Below are 22,818 nucleotides of genomic sequence, written 5' to 3'. Positions count from 1 at the left end.
CTGTGACCTACTGCTTCCAGGCTTAGTTTAACAAAGCACAGGTTGACAGGTTTGACTCTCAATAATAAAAACCAGTAGGCTTTTAGGGGTAAAATATTTAACTATGACAATGGCACTGAGGTTTGGGGGACCAGGCTTGTTATTATGGTCACACTGGACCCTGCTGTGACCACTACTGTGAAAACACAATTGAGCTTGTCTGCTGACCTTCTTTGACAATGCGATCAGAAAAGTTTGTGATGGGCCACTAAAAAATGTTTGATAAGAAACTGCAGGTGCAGCAAAATCTATGAATATTTCAATTATTATAAATATTAACATTTTATCTGTCTCCTATCTAAGAGGTTGTGTTGTGCTATATGTGACAGTTCTAAATAAATTATGTTTTTAATATAGTATAAATGTAATGTAAAAAAAAAAGAGTACATATAGCAAAGCAAGTGTCATACTGTCATTTATTGAGTTCCACTGACGTTACAGAAAGAATCAGAGGCTCAGATTTTAGTTTTGCATTCCAATAAAATAACATTCATGCTTAACAAAATAAAAGTTCATTACAGAAATGGCAGAAAACATCTGGGTGACCTTTCATCTGTTTTTATACGTGCAGCATGAATATGGATTTATCGGTTTTAACCCTTCTGCCACAGGCTTTATCTTTCATGAGATCACAGAAAAAGAAAACAAATCATATGCATGTTCTTAGAGTCCGGCCAGAAATCACATAAAGTGCTCAAATCTGGCAAAGAGAGGGTTTAGATGTTTTTTGGCTTGTGCAAACCAGACTACAAACCCTCTTTTCATTGTGTCCTTCCTTTGTAAAAACATACATACTCAAAAATAAATATGTGGACGAGAGTTGCTGATTGGTGCTTTTGGATTACCTATGCAAAGCTGTAAGGCAGGCACCTTCTAGATGCATTTTTGCAGGTGATAAAAAGAGTCACCTATGCAGGAGTTGCTACAAATATGACCACAGGCGACTCAACAGGCTATTTCAAACCATCAGTAACCCACATTTATGTGGTGCATAAAATTGCATCCATAGTTAAAAAGAAGGAGAAGCTACAGGAATTAAAGGAATGATATCTGTGACTTTAGTTCCTCTGGCGATGCAAGGTGTGACGACTGTAGGCAGGCCAACTGTCCACTGACACAAACTGATAAAAATGAAACAAAATGTGCATACAAGTTTGCCATTTTGACATCATTTTGTCACAAAAATGTACAAAGTCTTAGTGCAACAAGAATCCTTAAATAAGGCCCAGGTGATGATATTTGCATTGCCTTAGCTTTCCACTTTCTAAAGCTTCTTTCACACACTGCATGCTTACTCTTAAGATTGAAAAGAGCAACAACAGACAAAACAAGTTCAGTCACCTTTAACGTGGTCTTTCTACATAATAATTTAGTTTAGTCTGCAGCAGAGAAAAAACTAGTTTTACAAACTGCAACTGCTCCTCCTCATACTCATGATTTCAGGGTCATTTAAATCACACACACAGGTAACATTTCCATCACTTATCACCAACCATGCAGTCAACACAACCTAATGTATCACTGAGACACATTTTATGAGTTTTGAATACCCATTCCTGCTCAGGGTAATACGTCAAGTTTCCATGTTGGTACAATTTGTTATATATTATGGTTAGTTTCTGTTTAGCTTAATAGTCTGTAAAAATGAAATAAACCCTTTTAAGAAATAGTCCATTAATTCTTGTTGACTATAAAATTAAAAGTGTGTGGAGAGGATGATATTCGTTATCTTCATCACTTCTATGTGAAAGATTTATCATACCAAGTTACTGTATGGTAGTCTGCCCACTGATTTAATCCCCAGGGTAATGACGATCTGGACTCATGATGCTTCTAAGAAATCAATTAAAAAAAAAAAAAAAAAAAAGTACAATAATGTATTTCTTGACAAAAGGCAACAAAAGCTACAGTGTTGCGCCTTTTTTCCTGAGAGCAAAAGGGGCTCTGATCCAGGATCGTTGGTTATGTCACAGAACCAATGTCTTCACTTTGACTTAAGAGGCAAACTGGTCTCAGATCAGCACCCCTGTTTAAGGATACACTGTGAATAGAGAATTATAGCTGGTTCCTTGTCAGTTAAACCCGTGGGCCTTTTGGTCAACAAGCCTTGAATGAAAAAACTAAACAAAAGACAAAACACAAACAATAAAACATGCAACACTTTTTCCGGTTCTTTAAAAACAAGCAAAACATACTGTAAGACAAGCCAATCCAAAACACTAGTTATTCATTCAGGAATAGTTCTTTGCATTCTCTTCTCTGTTGCTACAGAGTATCTGTTGCATGGTCAGTCTTTTTTTTTTCACAGTTTAAAGAAACTCCGTTGCTGAATATTTGATAGAATTAAAATGCATCGGCTGTAAATAAGTAGTAATGCCCACCATAAGAACTACTCACCAGTTTGTACAGAAGTTCAGGTCATTGAACAACTGCTTTGGAGCAAAGCTGTGCAGCCCACACTGCTGCCACAGACATAAACAGGGAAACACTGTTGATGGGTCTACAGAACATGGTGAGCGATTTCAAGAAAGACTCAAGAAAAACAGGGGCGGTTATTCACATCAGAAAATGAAACCTTCACACGAAAGCTTTGTTCCGTCTGAAAGGCAGCATTAAAGTTTTTTTTCCCACTGATGTGATCCCCTTTTTTGAATGACAGTATGGTTGTTGAATGGGTTTAATGAGCTTCAGCACAAATAAATCAACATTTTCAAATGAGGTTCAAGGTTAGAACTGAGAGTGGTTTCAGAGGATTTTTTCACTCCAACCATTTTAAACTTAATTTGTCATGTTTCTAACTGAAGTAGCTGCAGATACAAAACATGGTCATCCTCAGCCAGAATTTGTTGATGGTAGACAAGTAAAACAAAAAGACCCTGTCTAAAGACAGGGATGGGAAAGAAAGAGTGGGCAACGGAAAATGGAGGAGAGGTATAAGATGCACGACATGCAGCTGTGATGTGAATTTTGTTGCTTTAAGAGAGGTTCCTCACTCCAGTGCCTCTCTCTGTAATCTGTTTGCTCCTCCTGCTGCACCTCATTTACTTCTGCTCCTCGATTTCTCGTTTGACTTCTGCTACATAATGGTGATCTTTCCCATGAGCCACCTCCATGATTGCAAGAGCCTGGAGACAGAAAAAAAACACAATGTAAATGTATGAAGTGGTTAACACACAAATTGCTCTTCAGCTCAAGGTTGACTAACCTAATTTCTCTATTTAATTAGTTATTCTGACTGCAGTTATCTTTTACAGCTCACTTATCTTCTGCTATCTCCTCTCCTCCCCCTCTCTAAAGCCTGCAGTATTTTCTACCTTCACTTCGCCACCTATTAATATACCAACAGACCAGATGTCTGTAAATGTACCTTCTTCAGAGCTTTGACTCCTTGTGTCTTCTTCTCCAGGCCCAAATACAGACGTCCCAGTTTCAGATACATAGACGCCACATTTAGAGAGTAGGCTGGGTAGTGAACACTGCAGACAGGATATAATTTATACATCAAGTTAGTAATGCGAGCTATAATAAATGTTACATTTGGTTTTGTTGGGAGCACTACAAAGGTTTAAAATGTATCAAAGGTGGGAGAGTACAACAATAAAAGATACAGTAGCTGTGACTGAGTGTTGCATACCACAGAGGAAAATATGTTTAGCATTATCAAGTAAACTAATTTTAATAGTGTAAAGACAGCCTCTGCAAATTTGAACAACTGAGTTAAAATTCTTACTCAACCTTTCTGCAGGGCTTTATAATCCACCTCTGTACTGTGGTTGTGTGAAAATGGTGCTGCTGTATAACTGATCAACTTCATTTACAAGGATTTATTATAACTGCATTAGAGCCTCCCTTACAGATCAGTTTACCTGTATGGGTGAATGATCTTCTCTCCGTAGCTCATAGCTCCGTCCCAGTCCTGCATGTAGAGACAGACTCCCATGGCCTGATACATCATATGCAGCATGTAGACGTTGGTGTCTGCAAATATAGCTCCCATCTTCTCCAGACTAAGCTCACACATCTCCAGCAGCTCACTAGGGGGTGCCAGGGAGTCAAGGAATAATAACACAAACATTGCAGAGAAAGAGAGGAAGCTGGGAAGTAAAAGGGTGTCCTTTATAAAGAAAGAAGACAGTTTTACAGAGTGAGAGGGGGAAGACATTAGATCAGAGAAAATGGAAACAAGAAAGTGAAAAAGGAATACAGTTATAACCAGAGGAAGAGGATATTCTTGTAGTGTTTGGCTCTCCTGAACTCCTCGATGACATTTTTGGCGTAATGGACCATGGATCGGATTTCCTCTGGCTCTGGCGGAGAATTCAGCTTCCTGATCTCCATTTTTTCTTTATCCTAGAAAGAGACTGAACACTATTACATACAGTCGGAAACAACTGTAAAGTATGATATTATATAAATTATTATTCTACATACATTATGTAAAAAGAACAACAGTACAACAGAGACTTCACTAAAACAGTTTCATACTACTGTTGAATAATCATATTTTCAGAATAAAAGTGTTTGTTTCACATTGTTTAAGTTTCAATGATACCTTAGACTTGGAGGTGCACTCAGTACACTGGCATGTGAAGAAGTAGGAATCTAACAACCTCTCTCTCCTGTCCTCTGTTGGATAGAGCAGGTCTATGTAACTGTTAAAAATCTACAGAGAGAGAGGGAGATGAAAAACATAAAATCATAACTCTTTTTCATCAATCAAGATAAAGACTGTATTTCTTCAGGATTGTATGTGGTCTCAAAATTTCCGTCAATGCGAAGCATCTTTGTCGCCAGTGTTTACGTACCTCGTCTCCGGGGTTTATCTCTTGGACAGCTCTGACCTCAGCCACTGTGCCTTTATAGGTCACTATGACATTAGGACTACAGCTGTGATTCATCAGTGCTACACTAGAAGGAAGAAAGGAAAACCACAACATCTAAACAAACAATTGATAAATCAGAGAACTGTGATTAGTGCTACAATATAGGCTGCACATGAGGGTTAATGTTTATGCTACAGTGACTTATGAAAAAAAAAAAGAGACTAAAATCAGAATCAGCTAAGATATATACAGATTGAAAAAACACAGTGAGGAGGAGACAGATTATGGATGTATTATTGGTTTTATTCTGTAACATGATGACAAATACTTTCCTTTTAAAATGTACCAGTCGTGAAACACACTGATGAATGGATGGACTGTTGAGGATGTGCTGACATGGACTACTTACTCAGGAAAAACAGCTGATCCCAGATGGGAGAGCTCTTCATCCTCTATGGTAAAACCATTACAGTTAACCTGGAGACACGAAGACAAAAACAGGAGAGGGAGGGAGGGACAGGGCAAGAAAGAAAGAAGGGGGGATGCAAACAAACAGGTGGAGACAGAACAGCAGGGTGAGTAATATGTGCTAGTAATACAACTTGCCTCACCTTCTACTCACTTGTAGTATAACAACCCCTCCACCGAGGAGGAAATCCAGTAGTAGGAGATTAAATGTAGCTGTGAGATAAGAAGCCAAATAGCTTGTTGGTGTAGTGTGGAGAGAAAGCAGCCAGCACCACTGACAGACAGATCAAATTAAAGAGCTAAATGCTGTGGAGTTAAACGGACAGGACCGGTGGGTGTGTGTGACACAGATCTTGGTTTCAGCCATTGACAATACATATAAAGTTTCACCTCAACATGTGCCCCAGTGTGTATAACCTGTGTGTTAACAACTGCTGTACAACTATAAACATACTATAACATACAACATTTGTGCCTCTAAATGTTTTGTGTGTATGTGTAGAAAGGTCAACACCTGTCTATGTGTCAGCCAAAACATCTGACCAATCACAAGACGGTAAAAAAACATCCAAAATCCTGGATCCTTCCAGGAACAGGAAGTTTCTAATCAGTGGATTTCTAGCAAGAGTATCAGAAACTAAAAGGGTTATTTATAAGGGTATCTCTATTTTTGTTCTACAGTGTGACTTTAAACGTACAACCAAAGAAACTTCCTATGATCCAAGAAAACTTCTGAAAGTCGTGTTATCCAATTTTACCTGTGCAAAGAGCTCAGTGAGAGCCTGCTCGTCAGGGAGGTCACTGATGTGTTTGGAGTAGAAGTGGTGCAGTGCTGCTATGTCTGTCTGGTTCATCTCCTCCTTCTCGCTGTCCATCTTATCTAAATCTGGAACAGGCGATGACACACAGACAGTAAAAGAACACGAGAGACCAAAATTTGAGAGAGGAAGACAAAGAAAGAAAGAGGAACATATACCAAAAAGGACACAGAGAGAAAGTTAATAACATAAACTAGAGATGTTTGAATGGTGATGGCAATCCTGTCAAATTCTTCTAAAAGTTCTGTGCAAAGTGCATCCATACAAACGTACTAACATCTTAGTTGTTTTCTGAGAGAGCCAGCACTTTGGTACTGTGAGGTGTAATGAGCTTTATTGGGCCACTAGCCAGAATTTAGACCTTTAATCTAACAAGTTTGGGACAGTTCTTCCATTTTACAAAAGAGGGATTACCAAAGGGAACACCTATATTAGGATCCAACTAGAATCTGTATATAGTCTGAATATTGCCATGTCTGGAGAAAAGGGATAAACAAAAAGGCAAGTGATAAAGATAAAGGATAAAATATAAAGCTGACTATGCATCCAAAATTATATCTGTCTTTTTCTTATTTGTTACCACTATCATAGTAAACACATGGCTCCTTAGTAGAACCATGCAGTGTTAAAGAAGTGTATGATATGGCGTTGCTACAGGCCATGTGTCATTGTCAGTCACACAAACTCACACAGGCACACAGTCTGGTGGCAGCAGGCAGCAGCTGGCCACTGATTTGCTTTGTGTGCATGAGAGACAGGTGTGAAGGTTAATTCTGTGACAATCCTCTGATGACACATCTGAGCTTGCAACCACAGCTCAGACTAAATGATAATACCAAACGGAGCAGAGAAAACAGTTTGTGGTCGTTCGATGGACCAGTCTTGTTTTTGTTTGTTGACAAATACAAATTATATAAATGATCAATTTACAGTCTATGATAAGGTGCGTTGTCTTTCAGGGCTCAATTTCTATACAACCTGAATACCACAGTTGAGTTACACTTCATCTAAAAAGCACCATAGAAACAAAAGAGAAAACACTATAATAATAATAATAATCATCTTCTTACACAACAACATTAAGCTGGATAGAGTTTAGTTTCCTTGCTATGATTATTTTATACAGTCAGTAGCAATCACTCTAAAGTACCTTGCTCAAGGGCACAGTGGCAGTATTTTTAAAGGAGGGGAGAGAACATGAAATTACAGCACCCAGCAGCTTGGGATTTAAGTCCCAGTGTTCTGCAGACTTGGAGTGAATGAAAGAGACAGAACCAGGACTGGAGGCTACAGCAGAGGATATTAATAGACACACTGATACAACTGCAGAGGCACAGAAAGATATCTCTCTCTCACACATACACACACTGCACCATGTAACTAAAAGTGCACGCAAATGTAACTAAGCATACACGCTCATGTATTGATACACACACATCTACTTACGGGATTCAAACTCTTTGAGCAGTAGCAGCCTTTCTGAAGGGGTGCGCTCTGTTGTGACTCTCTGCAATGTAAAACACATGAGACACATGAGACCATTTTAGACCAAAAACAAAGAAAGAAAAATACAAGTTATCCTTTTTTAAATGGTTTTATTTAAGACCAATTAAGAAGTAATTAAAACACTATAACAATATAGCAGCTGCTTAACAACTGTAGCAACAACAGCACTGGCTTCAGGAGCTTTGGCGTTCAATGGGTCCAACATGCAAAGGTATTCAAATGGAAGTGGTAAAACTAACTTACCATTGAGCTGGGCCACTTATTTCATTTGACTGTGTTTTTAAAGATTGTTTAAAAGGTTAAACTTTGTGTTGACTTTGGAGCTGGTCATTTAGAGTTCTCCTTGCACTTGTAATGCAAGAAAATCACAAGTAACTAATTACATTAAAGACCTTTTCTATAGTTCTTATGTTCAACTACTCCTGCATGAACATCCATGTTGTTCCCAATAAAAAAAAAAAAAAAGACATCTCAGAACATTAAAACATTTCTTTTTACCTGTTTCATGATGAGTCTAGCGACCAGTCTGACAGTCTCTGATGGACACCAGTTTTCCCCATAGGCACACATAGCGACACACTCCAACTTATGCATGGGCCAATCACCTCTCTGCATAAATACACAAAGAAGACAGAAATAATAAGTTAGTAACCTTCAATTATTACAGCAAGTAATCCCATTCAACAGGACAATACAATGAAATGACACAAACTGAGCGAGAGAGACAAAGAGCAAGAAGTTGAGTGTAACAAAAAGAGAATTAATTAACAAAGTGGACGAAAAATGATTATCAAAGCTTTTTTTATCCATAACTTATTAGTCAAGGCACTCAGTTGCAGCACACCGAGTGTGTTTGGTGCTATGAAAGTAAAACGAGACAGAGGCAGAGGGAATCGTCATAGCAACAGCAGTGTGAGCGTGTGCTCTCCCTGCTTCTCGTTGCCTGCATTGAGCTTTGCTGAAGGGGTTTTCAAGGTGTGGTCCAAGGTCCGGTACAAGGTCCCATGGTGAGTCAAAAGAAGTTCCTTTAGGAAAAACTATTCTCATTCTCTTTGTCTTTCTATTTGAGAACAGACAGCACAAATAAGACCTAAACAGGACTGTATATTATTTATAACAACTACTGTTGGCATTCACAGTAAAATGTATTCATGGTCAGCTGCTTTAGTTAATTGTGGAAACTTGCAGACTTACTCATCCACAGAAGCTAAAAGCCTTCCATGGAAAAGCACAAAAAGGGAGCAGAAAGCTTACCTGACAGTCGACATTGCAGTAGTAGGCTTGCTTACATTTGCCACACTTAAAAAGGTCTTCTCTCCTGCAATGACATAAAGACACAGCAAATTCTGTCAGCAGGAGTCCATTGTATTCATTTACATAATATAACTGTCCTGCACCTTCATCTGGGGAGACATCTTTACCTGACACAGGATTAAATTCAAACATTTTGCTGTCAAAGTTTAGACAACATTCAGATACTTGGTATATTCATTGTTAAACTGTTGGTGATTAAGACGGTGGTCTTGCAGGTTTGTTTTAGTCCTGTGACAAAAGGTGAGACGCACAAATACGCAACACATCAACTCATTAAACAGTAACAGAAGTTACTTGGATGCCAAAACTTTAATATTAATAATAATTGCTTCATATGTATTAGAATAAGAAGTTCTTATCGACATTTCTACAAACCTTTTCATACAATTTTGTAAAACATGGGTGATTAAAGATCACTATTACAGCCAGAGACCCTCCACCCCCCTCCATGCACACATGGACCCCTGGCCTTCTCATCTCGTGGCTCCTCCTCTTTTGGGACACATGGACGACTATATTTAGCACCCTAACCTTTTACTGCTCTACAAACCTTAAGGGCAGCTTTGGTAGGACGCACGTGTGTGTGTGTATGAAAGTGAGTTGGTGAGTGTGTGAGAGGGACACAGTTAATCTAACTCTAAAAAGAACCTCATAGTGCATCAGATCTCAACAACACTAGTGGGCAAGATTGAGGACTACACCTTGAAAGGACCAGTGTGCTGCATATACATGTATCACATACACACACCTACACATGTCAGTACTCTCTGAATGTTGTAGGCTGTCCTTTTTAACCACTCCACATCCTACACCGTTACTGGTGCAAGCATTGTTTGAAAACTACCAACAAATAAGTCAAATTCATGTTATAATTCCCCTTCAACTGACTCACGAGTAACACTTTAAACCTGAGTACAAAGACAGACTATGATATCATGAAGGCTGCAGGTTTTCTGTTTGGATGTTAAGTGCACAGAAGCAGTGGTAGGATGTGGAGGAATGCACAGAGATGTGTTATAGTGTAGGGCAGAAATAACATTAAGAAAAGGGCCAACAATTAGTGAAGTGTTCCTTTAACTAAGTAAACCACCTGTGTATGAGCTGCCTATTTAAGATTCAAGACAACAACACTACATGAGAGCAGGCTCTTTTTCTTCTTCTTTTTTTTACATGCTGGCTTTAATACCAATCTAGTAAGCTTATTGTATGTGAATGCTGCGATCTATTTCAGACACTGCAGTGCTACAAACAAACGCTGCAGTGTCAGTCAGGTGAGCTGCCTCACCGCACTGACCCATTTAAGTCTGCACAAGCTCGGTAGGTGTCCAGAGGTTTGCAAGCTAACCTAGCTAGGTAATGGGGTTAGCCAGCGTTGAACTGGACACACGGTTGTTCGCTTTGTTCTGCTTTAAGCTAGCCTAAACAAAAACAAACAAACAAACAAACAAACAAACACACACCAGCGTGAAGCTAGCTGTTACAGAGGTGTTTCCCCAGTTGTTTCAGAAAGGTAAGGTGTTACCTGGTGAAGCAGTTCTCACAGTGCGCCCCTCTCTCATTCACTGTCAACACGTAGGAGTAAGACGGACAGGCGAACACGAGCTCCCCCACCGCGAAGTGCCGGACCGCCCGCAGGCCTCTGCCTCTGTCCGGGCTCAGGAACCTCTCGGTTCCCTCTATACCTTCGTTCTTCATGGTTTGTTCTGTCTGCGGTTCTTCGGTCTGATACCGCCGACCACCACCTGTGTCTGCTGAGTGCTCTAATCAGCTTCTGGCTGAGCTGCTTCTTCCTCTCCGGTCCTCCTCCTGTGTGTGTCAGGCGTGGCTCTCATCGCCCCCTGGTGGACAGGCGATCACACGGTCCCACAGTGTAGTTACTAATGGATGCATACTGATGCACACCTACCATCATACCTACTCACTGCATGCTGGGTTCTGGTTATATGTCTGCTGTATTGTTAGAGTGTCTGTGTTGTCATGTTTTCACTGATTGTACATAGTCATACTGTAAATATCAGTGTATTCTCCTCACTCCGTTCATTCTGTTAATACTGTTCATACTGTAAATATCCTGCTAGTATATTCATATATATATATCTATAATGTTATTATTACTTTTGTTCACATATTTTTGTACATTGCACATTACTCTGCACTTTACTGCTTTGCACTTCTGGTTAGATGCTTAACCGCATTTCATTGCCTAGTACCTGTACTTGTGCAATGACAATAAAGTTGAATCTAATCCAATTTTCTTGTGTAAATTACCTGCATTGCAAGATGCTCGCTTACTGCTCTAGGCTTTTTATCCGGATTTGTCCTGTTCTAATCTGATTCTTGATTGGACTCTAATTTGTTCTTTATTCAATGGTGCCTTGAGTAGCCTACATTTGCTCAAGAACAGTACTTATGTACAGTTTTGAGGTAGGCTAATTGAACTTTACTTCAGTATTTCCATTTTCTGCTACTTTATACAACCACAAGTATGTACTTTGTTTTTTACTCCACTACATTTATTTGCTCACTTTACTTACTAGTTGCTTTGCACATTCATATTAATAATACAAAATATAATTAAAAAATAAAATGATGTTTAGTTATAAAGTAATAAAAAGAGATACAATAAGGGGGGAATTCACAAGCTAACAGCACAGTAGTTAAAAGTAATTAAAATTAGCTTTACCAGCTTTTACATGAATGTGACATCAATATCAAGATGTAGGCCTCTAGCTTGCCTGTTGTCTAAAGTGATAGCACTGTGTGAACTGTAAATAAGCTGCACTGAGAGCTACTGAAAATTGGAGTCAAATTCCTGGTATGTTTAAACATACTTAGACAAAGTTGATACTGATTAATAGGAGCTCTGGCCATTAAATATTCATTTATTTATATTGAATTTTAAAGTATCAACAGACAGATCTGCAGACCCGTGCAAGATAATAGTCCTATACAGTACACTAAATGGCCAAAATACCATATCATACCTTTATGTAGGCCTATTTTTAGCCTGGGGTTGTTTCTCATGGTTTAGGTTAGACTCCTTTAGTTCTAATTCTGAAAGTCTCAATGCTAATGCTGCATACAAAAGGTAGTTCTTTCAACTTTGTGGCAAAAGTTTGAAGAAAGGTCTTCTCCTGTTTCAACATTACACAGCCCTCCTGGGTAAAAACCAAGGTCCAAAAAGAAGTGATTTTATGAGATTAAAGGTATTGCCGGCCCTCACTGAACTCTGTCCAACAGCTTCAGGCTGAACTGGAGCACTGACTGTGAGCCAGACCTTATCATCCAACATCAGTGTCCAACCTTAATGCACTTACTGCTGAATGGGAGCAAATCTCTGAAGCCAGGTTCCCAAGTCAGCAGGTGTCCACATGCTGTTTTTAATATTGAGGAATCACAGAAGTAAAGATTCAGTAAAGAAACTTTACATTATACTTTATATACTGTATGTTTGTGTTTGTGTCAGTGCTATCTATGTATCTATCATGATCTTAAACCATCAACCACTGAAGCAGAGCAAAATACTCGACACCGTTTAGTTTATATATATATATAAATGCATTTATTTTAAGTTAATCATTTCTCCTCATTCAAAGTTGAATTTCTGCAGTTTCTATAAAACAGGGAACAGTTAGAAGCGCTGTACAGTCAGACAACAAAACTAGGAACCGCGGCTGAGTACACTGTGTATATATGTACATACTGTACACACACTGATGTAGGTATATACAAAAATATACACTTTTACATGTTTGACCCCCTCGTGCCATTTCACCCACCACTGTCATTAAATGAAGCCACATTATTACCCCATCAGTTCATGTCCCTTTATATGGATTCATCTTTTATCGGTCATTACTGGTTGATGAGACTCGTACAGTATAGTGTCATATGTGCATGTTAAGCCTCTCGTGTCCTGACTCATACACACTGTTACTGTGACTCGTGGCAAAAGATGGAGAAGCTTAAGCAGTCCTGAGCTGGATGTCTCAGCGGGGCTTTTCACATATCAGAGAGGGCTCTTCTTCTCTTAATCCCAAGAGGGGATTTGAGGTGGTCTGAAGGGGAGAGACATCCCTCGAGTCAGGACGAATCACGACATAAGTCTTCTCCCTGTTTAAGTGAAAAGCTGAGAGAGGACAAAGCTTGACCTTTACACCTCCCCTCTTGATGATCCTACTGGCTCAGTGGAGAGGACACTCTCTCTGTTCTCTGTTCACAGATGGCGTTCAGTTACAGACCCCCCCTTTTTAATGCTAATAAAGATACCCAAAGATACAAGATTGACAATGTTCTTCCTCTCTTTGAATGATGCTTTTAGCTATTTCCAAAATCTAACACACAAGGGTTGGTTCTGCCTCAACAGATGTCTTGCTGACAAATTTAAAGATACCAAAAGGAAACTAATTTTCACCCTGTGTCCATTATAAGACTGACACCAGCTCAGCAGCTAAGAGCCGTCCTCCTCCTGGAGTGTCCTACAGGTCGAACTGAGACTGGGAAGAACAATGAGATAACACAACATACTGTAGGCACCCAACACTGAAATAGTTCTTTGAGACTCATTCTGTATTTCCAAAGACTTTAACCTGTTTTCATTCTTCCTTATTTAGAGAAAAAGGAAGGAAACTTTGGCACATTGTGCTAAAGATGTAAACATTTAATCATCCAATCAAAATGAAGCGCTGGATTACTTAATTATTACAGTCATTTCCTCTGTGACTAACATAAAAATAATAAAAAATAAAATAGCAATCTTTTCATCTTCACAAGAATAAGACTAGTTTAAAAAGAAAAGGCTTCAAACAACACATAGCAGACAGTACTGCCATGGTCACTCAGATGTGCAGTTTGGTTCTCCTGCCTGTTAATAGGGCTGAATCAACAATTTAATAACAACAGAGGGAACCAAAGAGAAAGAAAATGTGATTAAGACTGAAATTCTCCAGTGGTGTATTGTGCCATCTTGAGTCCCTTTTTCTTTACTTTTCTGGCTCTCTACTGGTGTGACAATAGAGGGCGCTACACACCACTAAAACACCATCATGTTACCTTCACTGACAAGGACAAAGGGCCAGATACTTTGACCTCTAGTCTGATGTTCTCACGATCCCTCAGAGTACAACATCAACATTTGATGACAAATATTAATCCTTGAGAATTGCTGTGCTCATGTTGTACAGTTTGGTGTCACAATGATACCAAATTAGAAGACTACAACCCCACTACCAGCTCAAGACCTGACACACTCTCATACAAATAACGGAGATGTAAATGAATATTTAGTTAAAATGATAGTACCTGCACACACAAACCAAACCCCACTACATGTGTGGAAAATTAATTTACAACTTAAATTCCAAAGAGTTCTTAAGTATCACATTTACTGTAATGTTTGCAACATTCTTACGAAATTAAGACACAACTGAAAATGTTTCTTCTTTTTGCAGAATGGCAAAAACAAATAAAAATCAAACACTTTTCCAGTATTTAGAGCTAAATCTGCCTCCTGATTAGTATGACATCCAATTAAAACCCTCAATCAAATTTGGGCCCCTTACGTCTGGTCACCGTGGCAACACAAAGCTTTCCTCACATCCGCGGGTCCCGTGCCTCGCAGCACAATGCAGCAACCTATCAAGTCACAGGATAGGCTTTTCAACCAGCTGCAGTTTCAGCTGACCTTCTTCCACTCTACTTTACAGTTGGATGAGAGTATAAGACAAGGCAAACATCAGGTGCAAGGAACAAAATGGCAGAAAACAAACAAAAGTGATGGAACAGAACGTCGAAAAGTGTCAGACAACACAGCAAACAAGACCAGCTGTCTTTGTCACCTTCGGTAACTCAGCAAAACAAAACAAAACAAAACAAATCTAAGACGCATTTAGTAAGTAAGCAAGTGGATGTGCGCTTTAGAGAAATACAGAGAAACAGAGGATATTTGACATCAAAGAACACTTGAGGCTGCAGCTTGGTTATAGAATAAACTAAGAAGTAGGAAATGTGATATTTATAGGCAATTTCTCTTGTACAGTATATCTGTTCAAAGATGTTTTGTGTTAATGTAGTTGCCTTGAAGCTGCCAAGTGATGAGTTGCTCCAACTATAATCAAAACCAATTTCCCCAAAACAGCACCATCATCACTCATCAGTGACTAACAGCACAGAGGATCATAGCATTTAAGACAAACCTAATGTTGAAGCCCGGGAGAGACTAGTGCTGCGAAAAGATACACAACAAACAGACACATGTTCTGTAAATGGTATCAGTAACACTATCAGGTAACAACAAACTTGATGTGATGTGGCACAATGCTGTTTGGTGACACATTAATATGATTCCAGAGAATTTAAAAGTAGCTCGCCAAAATAATCAAGAAGCGTTCTCATTTGTATCAGCAGAAACTGAGCAGTCCCTGCGTGTGCAATCAGGGGAAATCTGCTCACCTCTAGCAGAAACAGAGTGAGGACAAACAGTAAAACCTTGTTTATTGCAGTTTTTAAACTTCTGAGCAGATGGCTCATCTAACAGAAACAAATGTGGATGGAAACACTGCTGAATGAATGTGGGAGCTTGTTGGTCATACATGCAGCTTTTCAGAACACATGTGCATGCACGTTTCATACAGCATGACTACAGTCCGGACTTTGGAAACCCCCTTTTTCTTTTTCGCATGACATCTGTTCTCAGGCTGAAATAAGCAAGGTTTTACTTTGTCAACAAAAGGAGGGACTTCTGAGTCAAGTGCAAAATGTTAGCCACATGAGAGCACTGCAATAGCAGGCAGGGGTGTGTTCAAAGTATAGAAAAAAACAACTCAATCATGTCTATGTTAGCTGATCTGTGTTATATTATCCTTTTGCAGCCAACACCTGTTCGCTCTAGAGAAAAAGCTGCAACATTAAATCCAGTTTGGGTGTGATTATAAGACAGTAACCTTCCTACAATGTCAATATAGACACAGGCAAAGGAAATGATCTGTGCAGGAAAAGAAGACCTATAAACTGAACTGCACCATAGGGAGCAGTTAGAGAGCAGCGAGAGTATGTGAAGGAAAACTCTTTAAATTGCTCCTCTGAAACACAAAAAAATCCATTTGAAATTTGGTTCCATTTTTTTGACAAAAGTAAACAAAAGAAGAAGGATAAGAGAGTTTTTTTTTTCTGTGTATTGTTTCTTTAGAGACATAATGGTGCAGAAGTGAAGATGCTGTAGCAGCCAGTGCCACTGCCTGAAGACAAACAGTAAATCCTGAGGGTGGGCTTCAAGACACTTCCTGGTTTCAGGAACTGAACCTCTGGCCAAACCAGTGTCAGGCCCCATCCAAAGCAGAGAAGCTCCTCCCCAAACCCCTTTCCCCTCCCCCAAGACACAATCTGTAGGAAAACTGTATAGAAAACAAAGCACAACACATAGCATTCTTCTCTACACCTCACCTCTCTTTTCTCTGTTGATCCTGTAAACCAATGAGAGAAAACGCTCAAGGAATCGAGTCCATTTCCTCCTTATACATCACCCTACACCAAAACCTCACCAAAACCACGACCTGAAGCCTCCATCTGCCATTACAGACTCCAGTTCGGTGGTTAAAACCAAAGAGAGAGCACCGGAGAGGAGTAACTACACCAACATCCCATTGTTTTGAGAACAAAAAAAAGCTCCTGTGAACCTCCGTGGGAAATTGACAGCAAGAAATAAAAAATATCAATAATAAAATAAAATAATTACAAAGTAAAAACGTCAGAGTTCTAGTTTCACCAGCATTAAAGAAAGTAAAAGAACAGAAAGAATTCACTCGTCATTTGCATCTGGAACCATCAATGAAAAAACACTGAGGTATGTAGTGTGGATGGAAAGCCTCTTCATCGCTTTTATCCTCATCATGATCATCACCATCCATCCTCCAAATACAGTCAGTTTCCTGTCTACTCAATTATAGTCTACAAGCCCCTCCCCACTGGGTGTGGCTCTTTGTTTTATTGGGGAGGGGTGAGGTGGGGGAGAGGTGTATAGACGTGACTGGCTGCACCTCTTGAGGAGGAGGAGTGAGAGGGATCCATTAATCCATCAAGTTTTGTCTTTCTCCTCAAGTCCATTTCCATCTCTTTATCCAGGTCTCAGAGTCTGTTAGTGTCTCTATCCAATATCCAACTCTTCTCAGGGTCTGTAGTGCCCCCTATGATTGTAGATTGAGGGTGAACTTCCACTGTTGGTTGAGGCTCGGGCTGCAGACCTCCACAGTGAGTCCGCCCATCCTGGCACTGCGGCTGTCCAGACAAAGGTTACTGCCCACGTGACGAAGCTTTGAGTTGGACTCGATCTGCTCCCATTTCTGATGAGAGACACAACAATGTTGTGACATTAACACAACACGTAGTGCGAGAATTATGCAGTAAATGTTGCAAATGTCCTTTGATATTGGTTTTAATTTACTATTGCGAGTGCAACTCCGGTAAACAAGATATTTCCGCCCAACCAAACGAGGTGTTTTTACCTGTCTGCTGTCATTCTCTCGACAGCCTTGTAGTTTGATGAGGGAACCAGCCGTTCTGTCCACCACAGTCAGACACAAGTCCATATGTTTGACTGATTTATCCTTGGTCAGGGCCCACTCCTTTACAAAAATGGATATAAAAACATTAGTGTCATTGAATCCACACCTCTGAACCTATTGGGCTTAGGTAAGTTCTGTGCAAGAAATGATTCAAGTCTTTTTTTCCCTGTCCTAATTTGATGTTTAATTTCACATGACACAGCTACACATTTCTTTCTTCTTCTATTTATTAAACAAAATGTGTATACTTTGTTTTGCCAAAAGCTTTTAAGTCTATTTACTTATGGGATTAACAGGTTACAATAAACACAGGATTGGGATTAGATTTTCAGGCTTGAAATATCAAACATAAAATATTCAAACAAAGGACGTCTTCAGGAGCTTAGTTGATCCAGTACATTAACAAGGAATATTGTTGTTCTATTATGGTTTGTTCTGCGCTGATCGAAAAAACACAACAGCAGCGAGAGATAATAGTGGTGGGTGACTTTAATTCAGTATCTGTGTTATATTATCCTCTACTTTACACTATAACTGACACCCACAGGAAGAATTATTAGTGTCTATCAAGATGGGCAGCCTCAAAACATGTTGCCTACAGCGTCGTATTGTCATTTATACGTCTAATTAAATACAGCGTCTTTGTTAGCCAAAGATGCAGTTAACTTCAAGCTGGATGTGATAAGTTTTACTATATTGTAAAATGACAGGTGCAAAGCAGATGTCTCTAACTCTAAGTGACACCAGCAAGTTTTCACCAGTAATTCTGTTTTTGTAGTAATTGATGAACTGCAGACACAAACACATTGGTACAAGCTTATGCACACACACTCACGTTGGGGCTTCAGTATACATGTTGTAGCTGGACTGACATATAGACTACACATTCTATATAGATACTGTATATAGAAAACATATTTTCCCTTTTTTTTTTACTACAGTCTGTGCAACATTTGACCTTTAATAGTCAAATCCTTTAACATACCCACTGTGCTCTCACCGTCAGTGCCACCCAGGTGTCTTCAGAGTAAGTATTTAACAAGCTGACCTGTGTGTGTTGTCGAAGTAACGCTACCTGGTTTCCTCCAGCGTTGTGGCATTCATAGACGCCCACAACCCCGTCAGCAAAATGACCCAGGGTGTCCAGACAGTTTCCTCCCTGCTGCAAGGCTCCAAACGCTATGTCCTGGTGATCCGGGACTCTGAACACACATGCAGTGTTTTTCTTAAACTGTATATTAACTCTACCATGCTTGTATCAAATTTATATAGTTCTTAAGACTTATAACATAAAACAGTGGAAAGTAACACTAATGAGGACAATAAGAAGGTGAGAGAATCATGTTTTTGTACCATTTGCTTCTGTCAAATAGGGCAATATAACCTATATGTAACTACATCTGAAATGATACATTTTTACATTATCAATCTCATTCATGTGAATGACAAATTGCAAACCTGCCAAGATTTAATAATGTGCTTGAGCCATAATTGCTAGCATGGGTGAGTCATTAGTGTCACTACAGGCATTTGAGAGTCTTATTAAAGTATAAAAACCGAAGTCATACTGCTACTCTTACAACCAAGTCCTGCTACTGAGGCTCAGGTGAGACGCTCTCCTACGTGTAATTTAAGTCTTATTACATAATATTATATGTTGTGGGTCACACTGTGTACCCTATCATATTCCATTAAAAAGCTCTAATTTTCTTACCGTAGTTCAGGGTAGACATTCTCCAGGTACCATTTGAATGGCTTGCAGCTTAATCTCTTCTTCATCTCCAAACGACTCTGGATACTGAGAGAGAGAATTAGAGAGTGGATCACTTGTGGCTTTCAAAATGTTTCCCAACATTGATTGAATTATAGCCCTCCTACTTGGCCAGTCTGTGAGGGCAGATAGTAACGGCCTAGAGCATGTCTGAGGATGAATCCTTTAGGGAAAATAACAGCTTAGGTTGGCACTGGAGGGAGATGCTGAGTGTTCCCACAAGGTCACATAATAAGCATTTTTAACTTTGTTTGGCTATTCTGTAAGTGTGAGAGTACTTATTGATGTTCAGCCTATTCTGAGAAAAGTGTTAATGTGTGAAGCAGCATTCAGCTAGTGCACAAACAAAGTAAAAAAAAACACGATACCAATAATACAGTTAGGCTCCCGAACTGTCACCTGAGATATTACTCAGGATATGTTTCTTCACCAAAGTCATTAAGATTCATCCTCTGGGAACCATGAATGTCTGTACAAATTGCTGAGACATGACTAAAACTGTCCTCTTTAACCAATGTTGTTTGTGTCCGACATGTTCTTTTTCTTTGGCGTATGCTGTCATAATCTACATTCAGCACATCAAATAACATGGTTTAGGATTTTGCAAATTAGGAACTGACTTTTTGCCCTCTTTTAAGCCACATTAACTTCCTCATATCAATAAAACTGGTAACCAACTTATTTTACAGCTGACACGCTGCTAAATGGAAAGCCAATTAATATGACCATTCATGTGGCTGCCTTTGTAATTGTGACGGAACTACATTAGGCTGTCTAACTCCTGTAGAGCTCACAGTTCATGGTACTTACTTTCCATACGGGACGTTTCTAGCTGAGGGCACAGCAGCGTAGTAGAAGTTTTTATACTCATCCATCCAGACCTCTGCTGCTCTCCTCGTGTTCCTGAGAAAGGGGTGAGAGAAGAAAATTAGTAATGTCAGATATGTCCTAAAATATGTCCCGTTCCAGGACGTGTAACCTGTAAATGTGTAGGGAAAGCTGCCTTCATTGCTTTTGTCTTGGACACTGGACAAACAACTGGCTACAGTGCTGCATTTAGCGTTTTTTGTATTCTAGAGAAAATGTTAATTTTTACAAACAAGCCAGGAAACGGCATGCCCCAGACACGATGCATCAACACGGTGAACTTCTGCTCCAGTGAAAGTCTCAGTTTCAACCCCTGAGGGGTAGTTTTGCCTTTATGAGGTTTCTGCTAGCATATGTCAAGACAATTCCAAAGGCAATACTCATTTACTGGACTAAAAACCCCAAAACCATCAACACTGGCATCTGACAGGGTTTCTGAGAGTTTAAACAACTTAAATTGACTTTTCAGACTTTTTCAAAAGACAATTACGAATCCATTTAATGCCTGTACAGGCAAAAAAGTACAAAGGATATGAAGAAAATTTGTTATTGGTTCCATGTAATTTTCTATAGTTGTTACAGCAATCAATCAATACACATGTCTCAGTATTTTCCACTATAACTATTTTTGTTGTGAAACTAGCTGAGCTTTATTCCGAAATCTGTATTTCATCCTGATCCACCTGCACTCCAGCAACAGAGACAATGCACACTACAGGGAACTTAATATAAGACCAAGAGGGGATTTTCTTTATTGTGTGTTGGCCCTGTCTCCACATGTCCAATATACGTAACTTGGATATTTGGGAAGTTCTGTCTCCCAGAACAATTATAAAGTCATCCAAGCAGACAAAACAGGTGCTGTCTCGTAGCTCCCCAGGGTCACCGGCAGCAGACACAGAGAGGGTGTCTGGGGCTTTATTCAGACTGAAGGGCGAGACACTGAAGCAGCCTCAAAGCACCGTTGCAGCTGTTCTGCCCTGTGAGTGTCCATTGTTGAGGGTGATACATGAGAACACGACTGGGCCCATCGATTAATAAATGATATCTTTAATTGTTGGAAAGTGTTATGCAACTACTTTTGAGACTGTGTTCAGTTTTATGTAACTGACAAAAACATACTGGGAATGTGGCCCACAGGAGGCGTCCAAGCTGAGTCACATTCAGAGCCAACGTGTTATAATAAGCTCTGAAACTGTTTGATCTAATGTTGAAGTTCATACATGTCCACTGGAGTCTGCTGGAGTCGGGTCTTTTTGGGTCTATTCACAGTTTATAGGTATTATTAGGATGTCAGTGCTTTTTCCTTTTTGCTGTTGGATTAATTTCTTTATCTTGAGCATCTCTGTTGGTCACAGTCATCATTTACTGCAGCTGGCAGACTGGATTTGCCATCGAAGAGGCATCAAAATTATCACTCTGCATCTCAGAATGATTGTTTCAGACACCAGCTTAAGCTAGTGATGAGCTGATGTACCAAGATACTCCACATGTCTATTATACGCTTAAGAAACCACAGCCACTTTAAGTTCCCTGTTATCGGTTTGTTGAAGTTTATAATCAGGGCCATGAGGGTTTGTTGGGCTCGTTTCCAGGGGTGGTTACTTGTGGTTGTGTTATCTTTCCATGTATCATGTTTCCCATTACTGATGTTCAGTGATTATGTTGTCACATGTATCAGGGCTGTATCATAAACAGACCAGCTATTTTTCAGAAGCATTCTTTTTTAAATCTCACTACAATTTTCCCTGTGATTACTTTTTAATTGTTTTTTAATTGTTAGTGCTTGGTTTTAATTATCTAGCACTGGTTACATTTTTAAAGCTGTATTAAAACTCAATAATGTTCCAGTGTTTACAATAGCACTTGATACAAGTGGCCAGGGTACCAAAATCAGAAATACCTTCAGTATAAAGAGTGGTAATAGTTTTTTCCATTTGGGTTGATTACTTTACCTCCATACAACAACAAAAATCATGATTACAAAATATTCCAAACAAGAACTATATCAACGCAGTGATGTTGGATTAGATGTCCCATCTGGGGGTTATGGTTATCACAATATCATGGTACAGCTTAAATGTTAAGAAAAGATCCATTAAGTAGCTGTTCTGGAGCTTTCGATCATATCACATGATGTTTAAGACCTACCTCACGGCCACCAAATTCCAACCCACACACACACACACTGTAATCAGAACTTAGTGGCTAATCAAAGGGACGCACAAGATATCCAGTATAGATTAAACAAAGGTAGGAATGTTATGTGCATGAATGGAAAATATTGTTCTTTTGTAATGAATGTGATGGGTGGAGCCTGGACAGTTAATGAGTGTTCAGCCATCTTGGTGTGTGTGTGTGTGTTACCGTGCAAACACAGTCCCACTGCCCCCAGGGAAGGTGTATGGATGCTGCTTTCTGAAGACATGGCCGACTCTGCTGCAGGGGATGATCTCCAGACTACCACCACACTGCCACACACGAAATGAGATCTCTGAAACACACACACACACACACACACACACACACACACACACACACACACACACACACACACACACACACACACACACACACACACACACACACACACACACACACACACACACACACACACACACACACACACACACACACACAGGTCATAAGACTTG

The 22,818-nt window shown here is 39.6% G+C and overlaps 2 protein-coding genes across 4 annotated transcripts in view; both read right to left on the bottom strand.

The window, feature by feature from the left end:
- Window positions 1-438: 438 nt before the first annotated feature.
- On the bottom strand, window positions 439-10,780 carry smyd2a (SET and MYND domain containing 2a). The gene is made up of 12 exons (XM_051379837.1): window positions 10,491-10,780; window positions 8,909-8,972; window positions 8,153-8,263; window positions 7,595-7,655; window positions 6,089-6,216; window positions 5,272-5,339; window positions 4,845-4,947; window positions 4,592-4,702; window positions 4,269-4,389; window positions 3,906-4,080; window positions 3,407-3,515; window positions 439-3,164 (listed from the first exon to the last, which is right to left on the bottom strand). Exons 1-12 carry the CDS (start codon window positions 10,661-10,663, stop codon window positions 3,081-3,083), a joined length of 1,308 nt encoding a protein of 435 aa, XP_051235797.1. The 5' UTR covers window positions 10,664-10,780; the 3' UTR covers window positions 439-3,080.
- Window positions 10,781-12,502: 1,722 nt separating this feature from the next.
- Window positions 12,503-22,818, bottom strand: part of galnt2 (UDP-N-acetyl-alpha-D-galactosamine:polypeptide N-acetylgalactosaminyltransferase 2) — a 51,757-nt gene continuing 41,441 nt past the window's right edge. The window contains exons 11-16 of one of the 3 annotated variants that reach the window (XM_051379022.1): window positions 22,532-22,658; window positions 20,108-20,200; window positions 19,241-19,324; window positions 18,575-18,728; window positions 17,467-17,586; window positions 12,503-17,304 (exon numbers count right to left, since the gene is read on the bottom strand). In XM_051379022.1, coding sequence (XP_051234982.1) covers window positions 17,149-17,304; window positions 17,467-17,586; window positions 18,575-18,728; window positions 19,241-19,324; window positions 20,108-20,200; window positions 22,532-22,658 — 734 coding nt within the window. In that variant the 3' untranslated portion in view covers window positions 12,503-17,148. The remainder of the gene's footprint in view (window positions 17,305-17,466; window positions 17,587-18,574; window positions 18,729-19,240; window positions 19,325-20,107; window positions 20,201-22,531; window positions 22,659-22,818) is intronic. The other 2 variants (XM_051379023.1, XM_051379024.1) reach the window with 2 other exon arrangements.

The sequence above is a fragment of the Dicentrarchus labrax genome, unplaced genomic scaffold (assembly GCF_905237075.1).
Source record: "Dicentrarchus labrax unplaced genomic scaffold, dlabrax2021, whole genome shotgun sequence".
NCBI classification, from domain to species: domain Eukaryota; kingdom Metazoa; phylum Chordata; class Actinopteri; family Moronidae; genus Dicentrarchus; species Dicentrarchus labrax.
The sequence above is the reverse complement of the archived record's forward strand: the minus strand, read 5'-3'. Positions and strand labels throughout refer to the sequence as shown.

Bases quoted from the DNA above. Each gene is read 5' to 3' on its own strand.
- smyd2a (XM_051379837.1), bottom strand. From the start codon at position 10,663: ATGAAGAACGAAGGTATAGAGGGAACCGAGAGGTTCCTGAGCCCGGAC. The intron at 4,948-5,271 runs GTAAGTAGTCCA...TCTTCCTTCTAG, and splicing joins GGATCAGCTGTTTTTCCTGA to TGTAGCACTGATGAATCACA. The intron at 4,390-4,591 runs GTATCATTGAAA...GTCTCTTTCTAG, and splicing joins AGTGCACCTCCAAGTCTAAG to GATAAAGAAAAAATGGAGAT.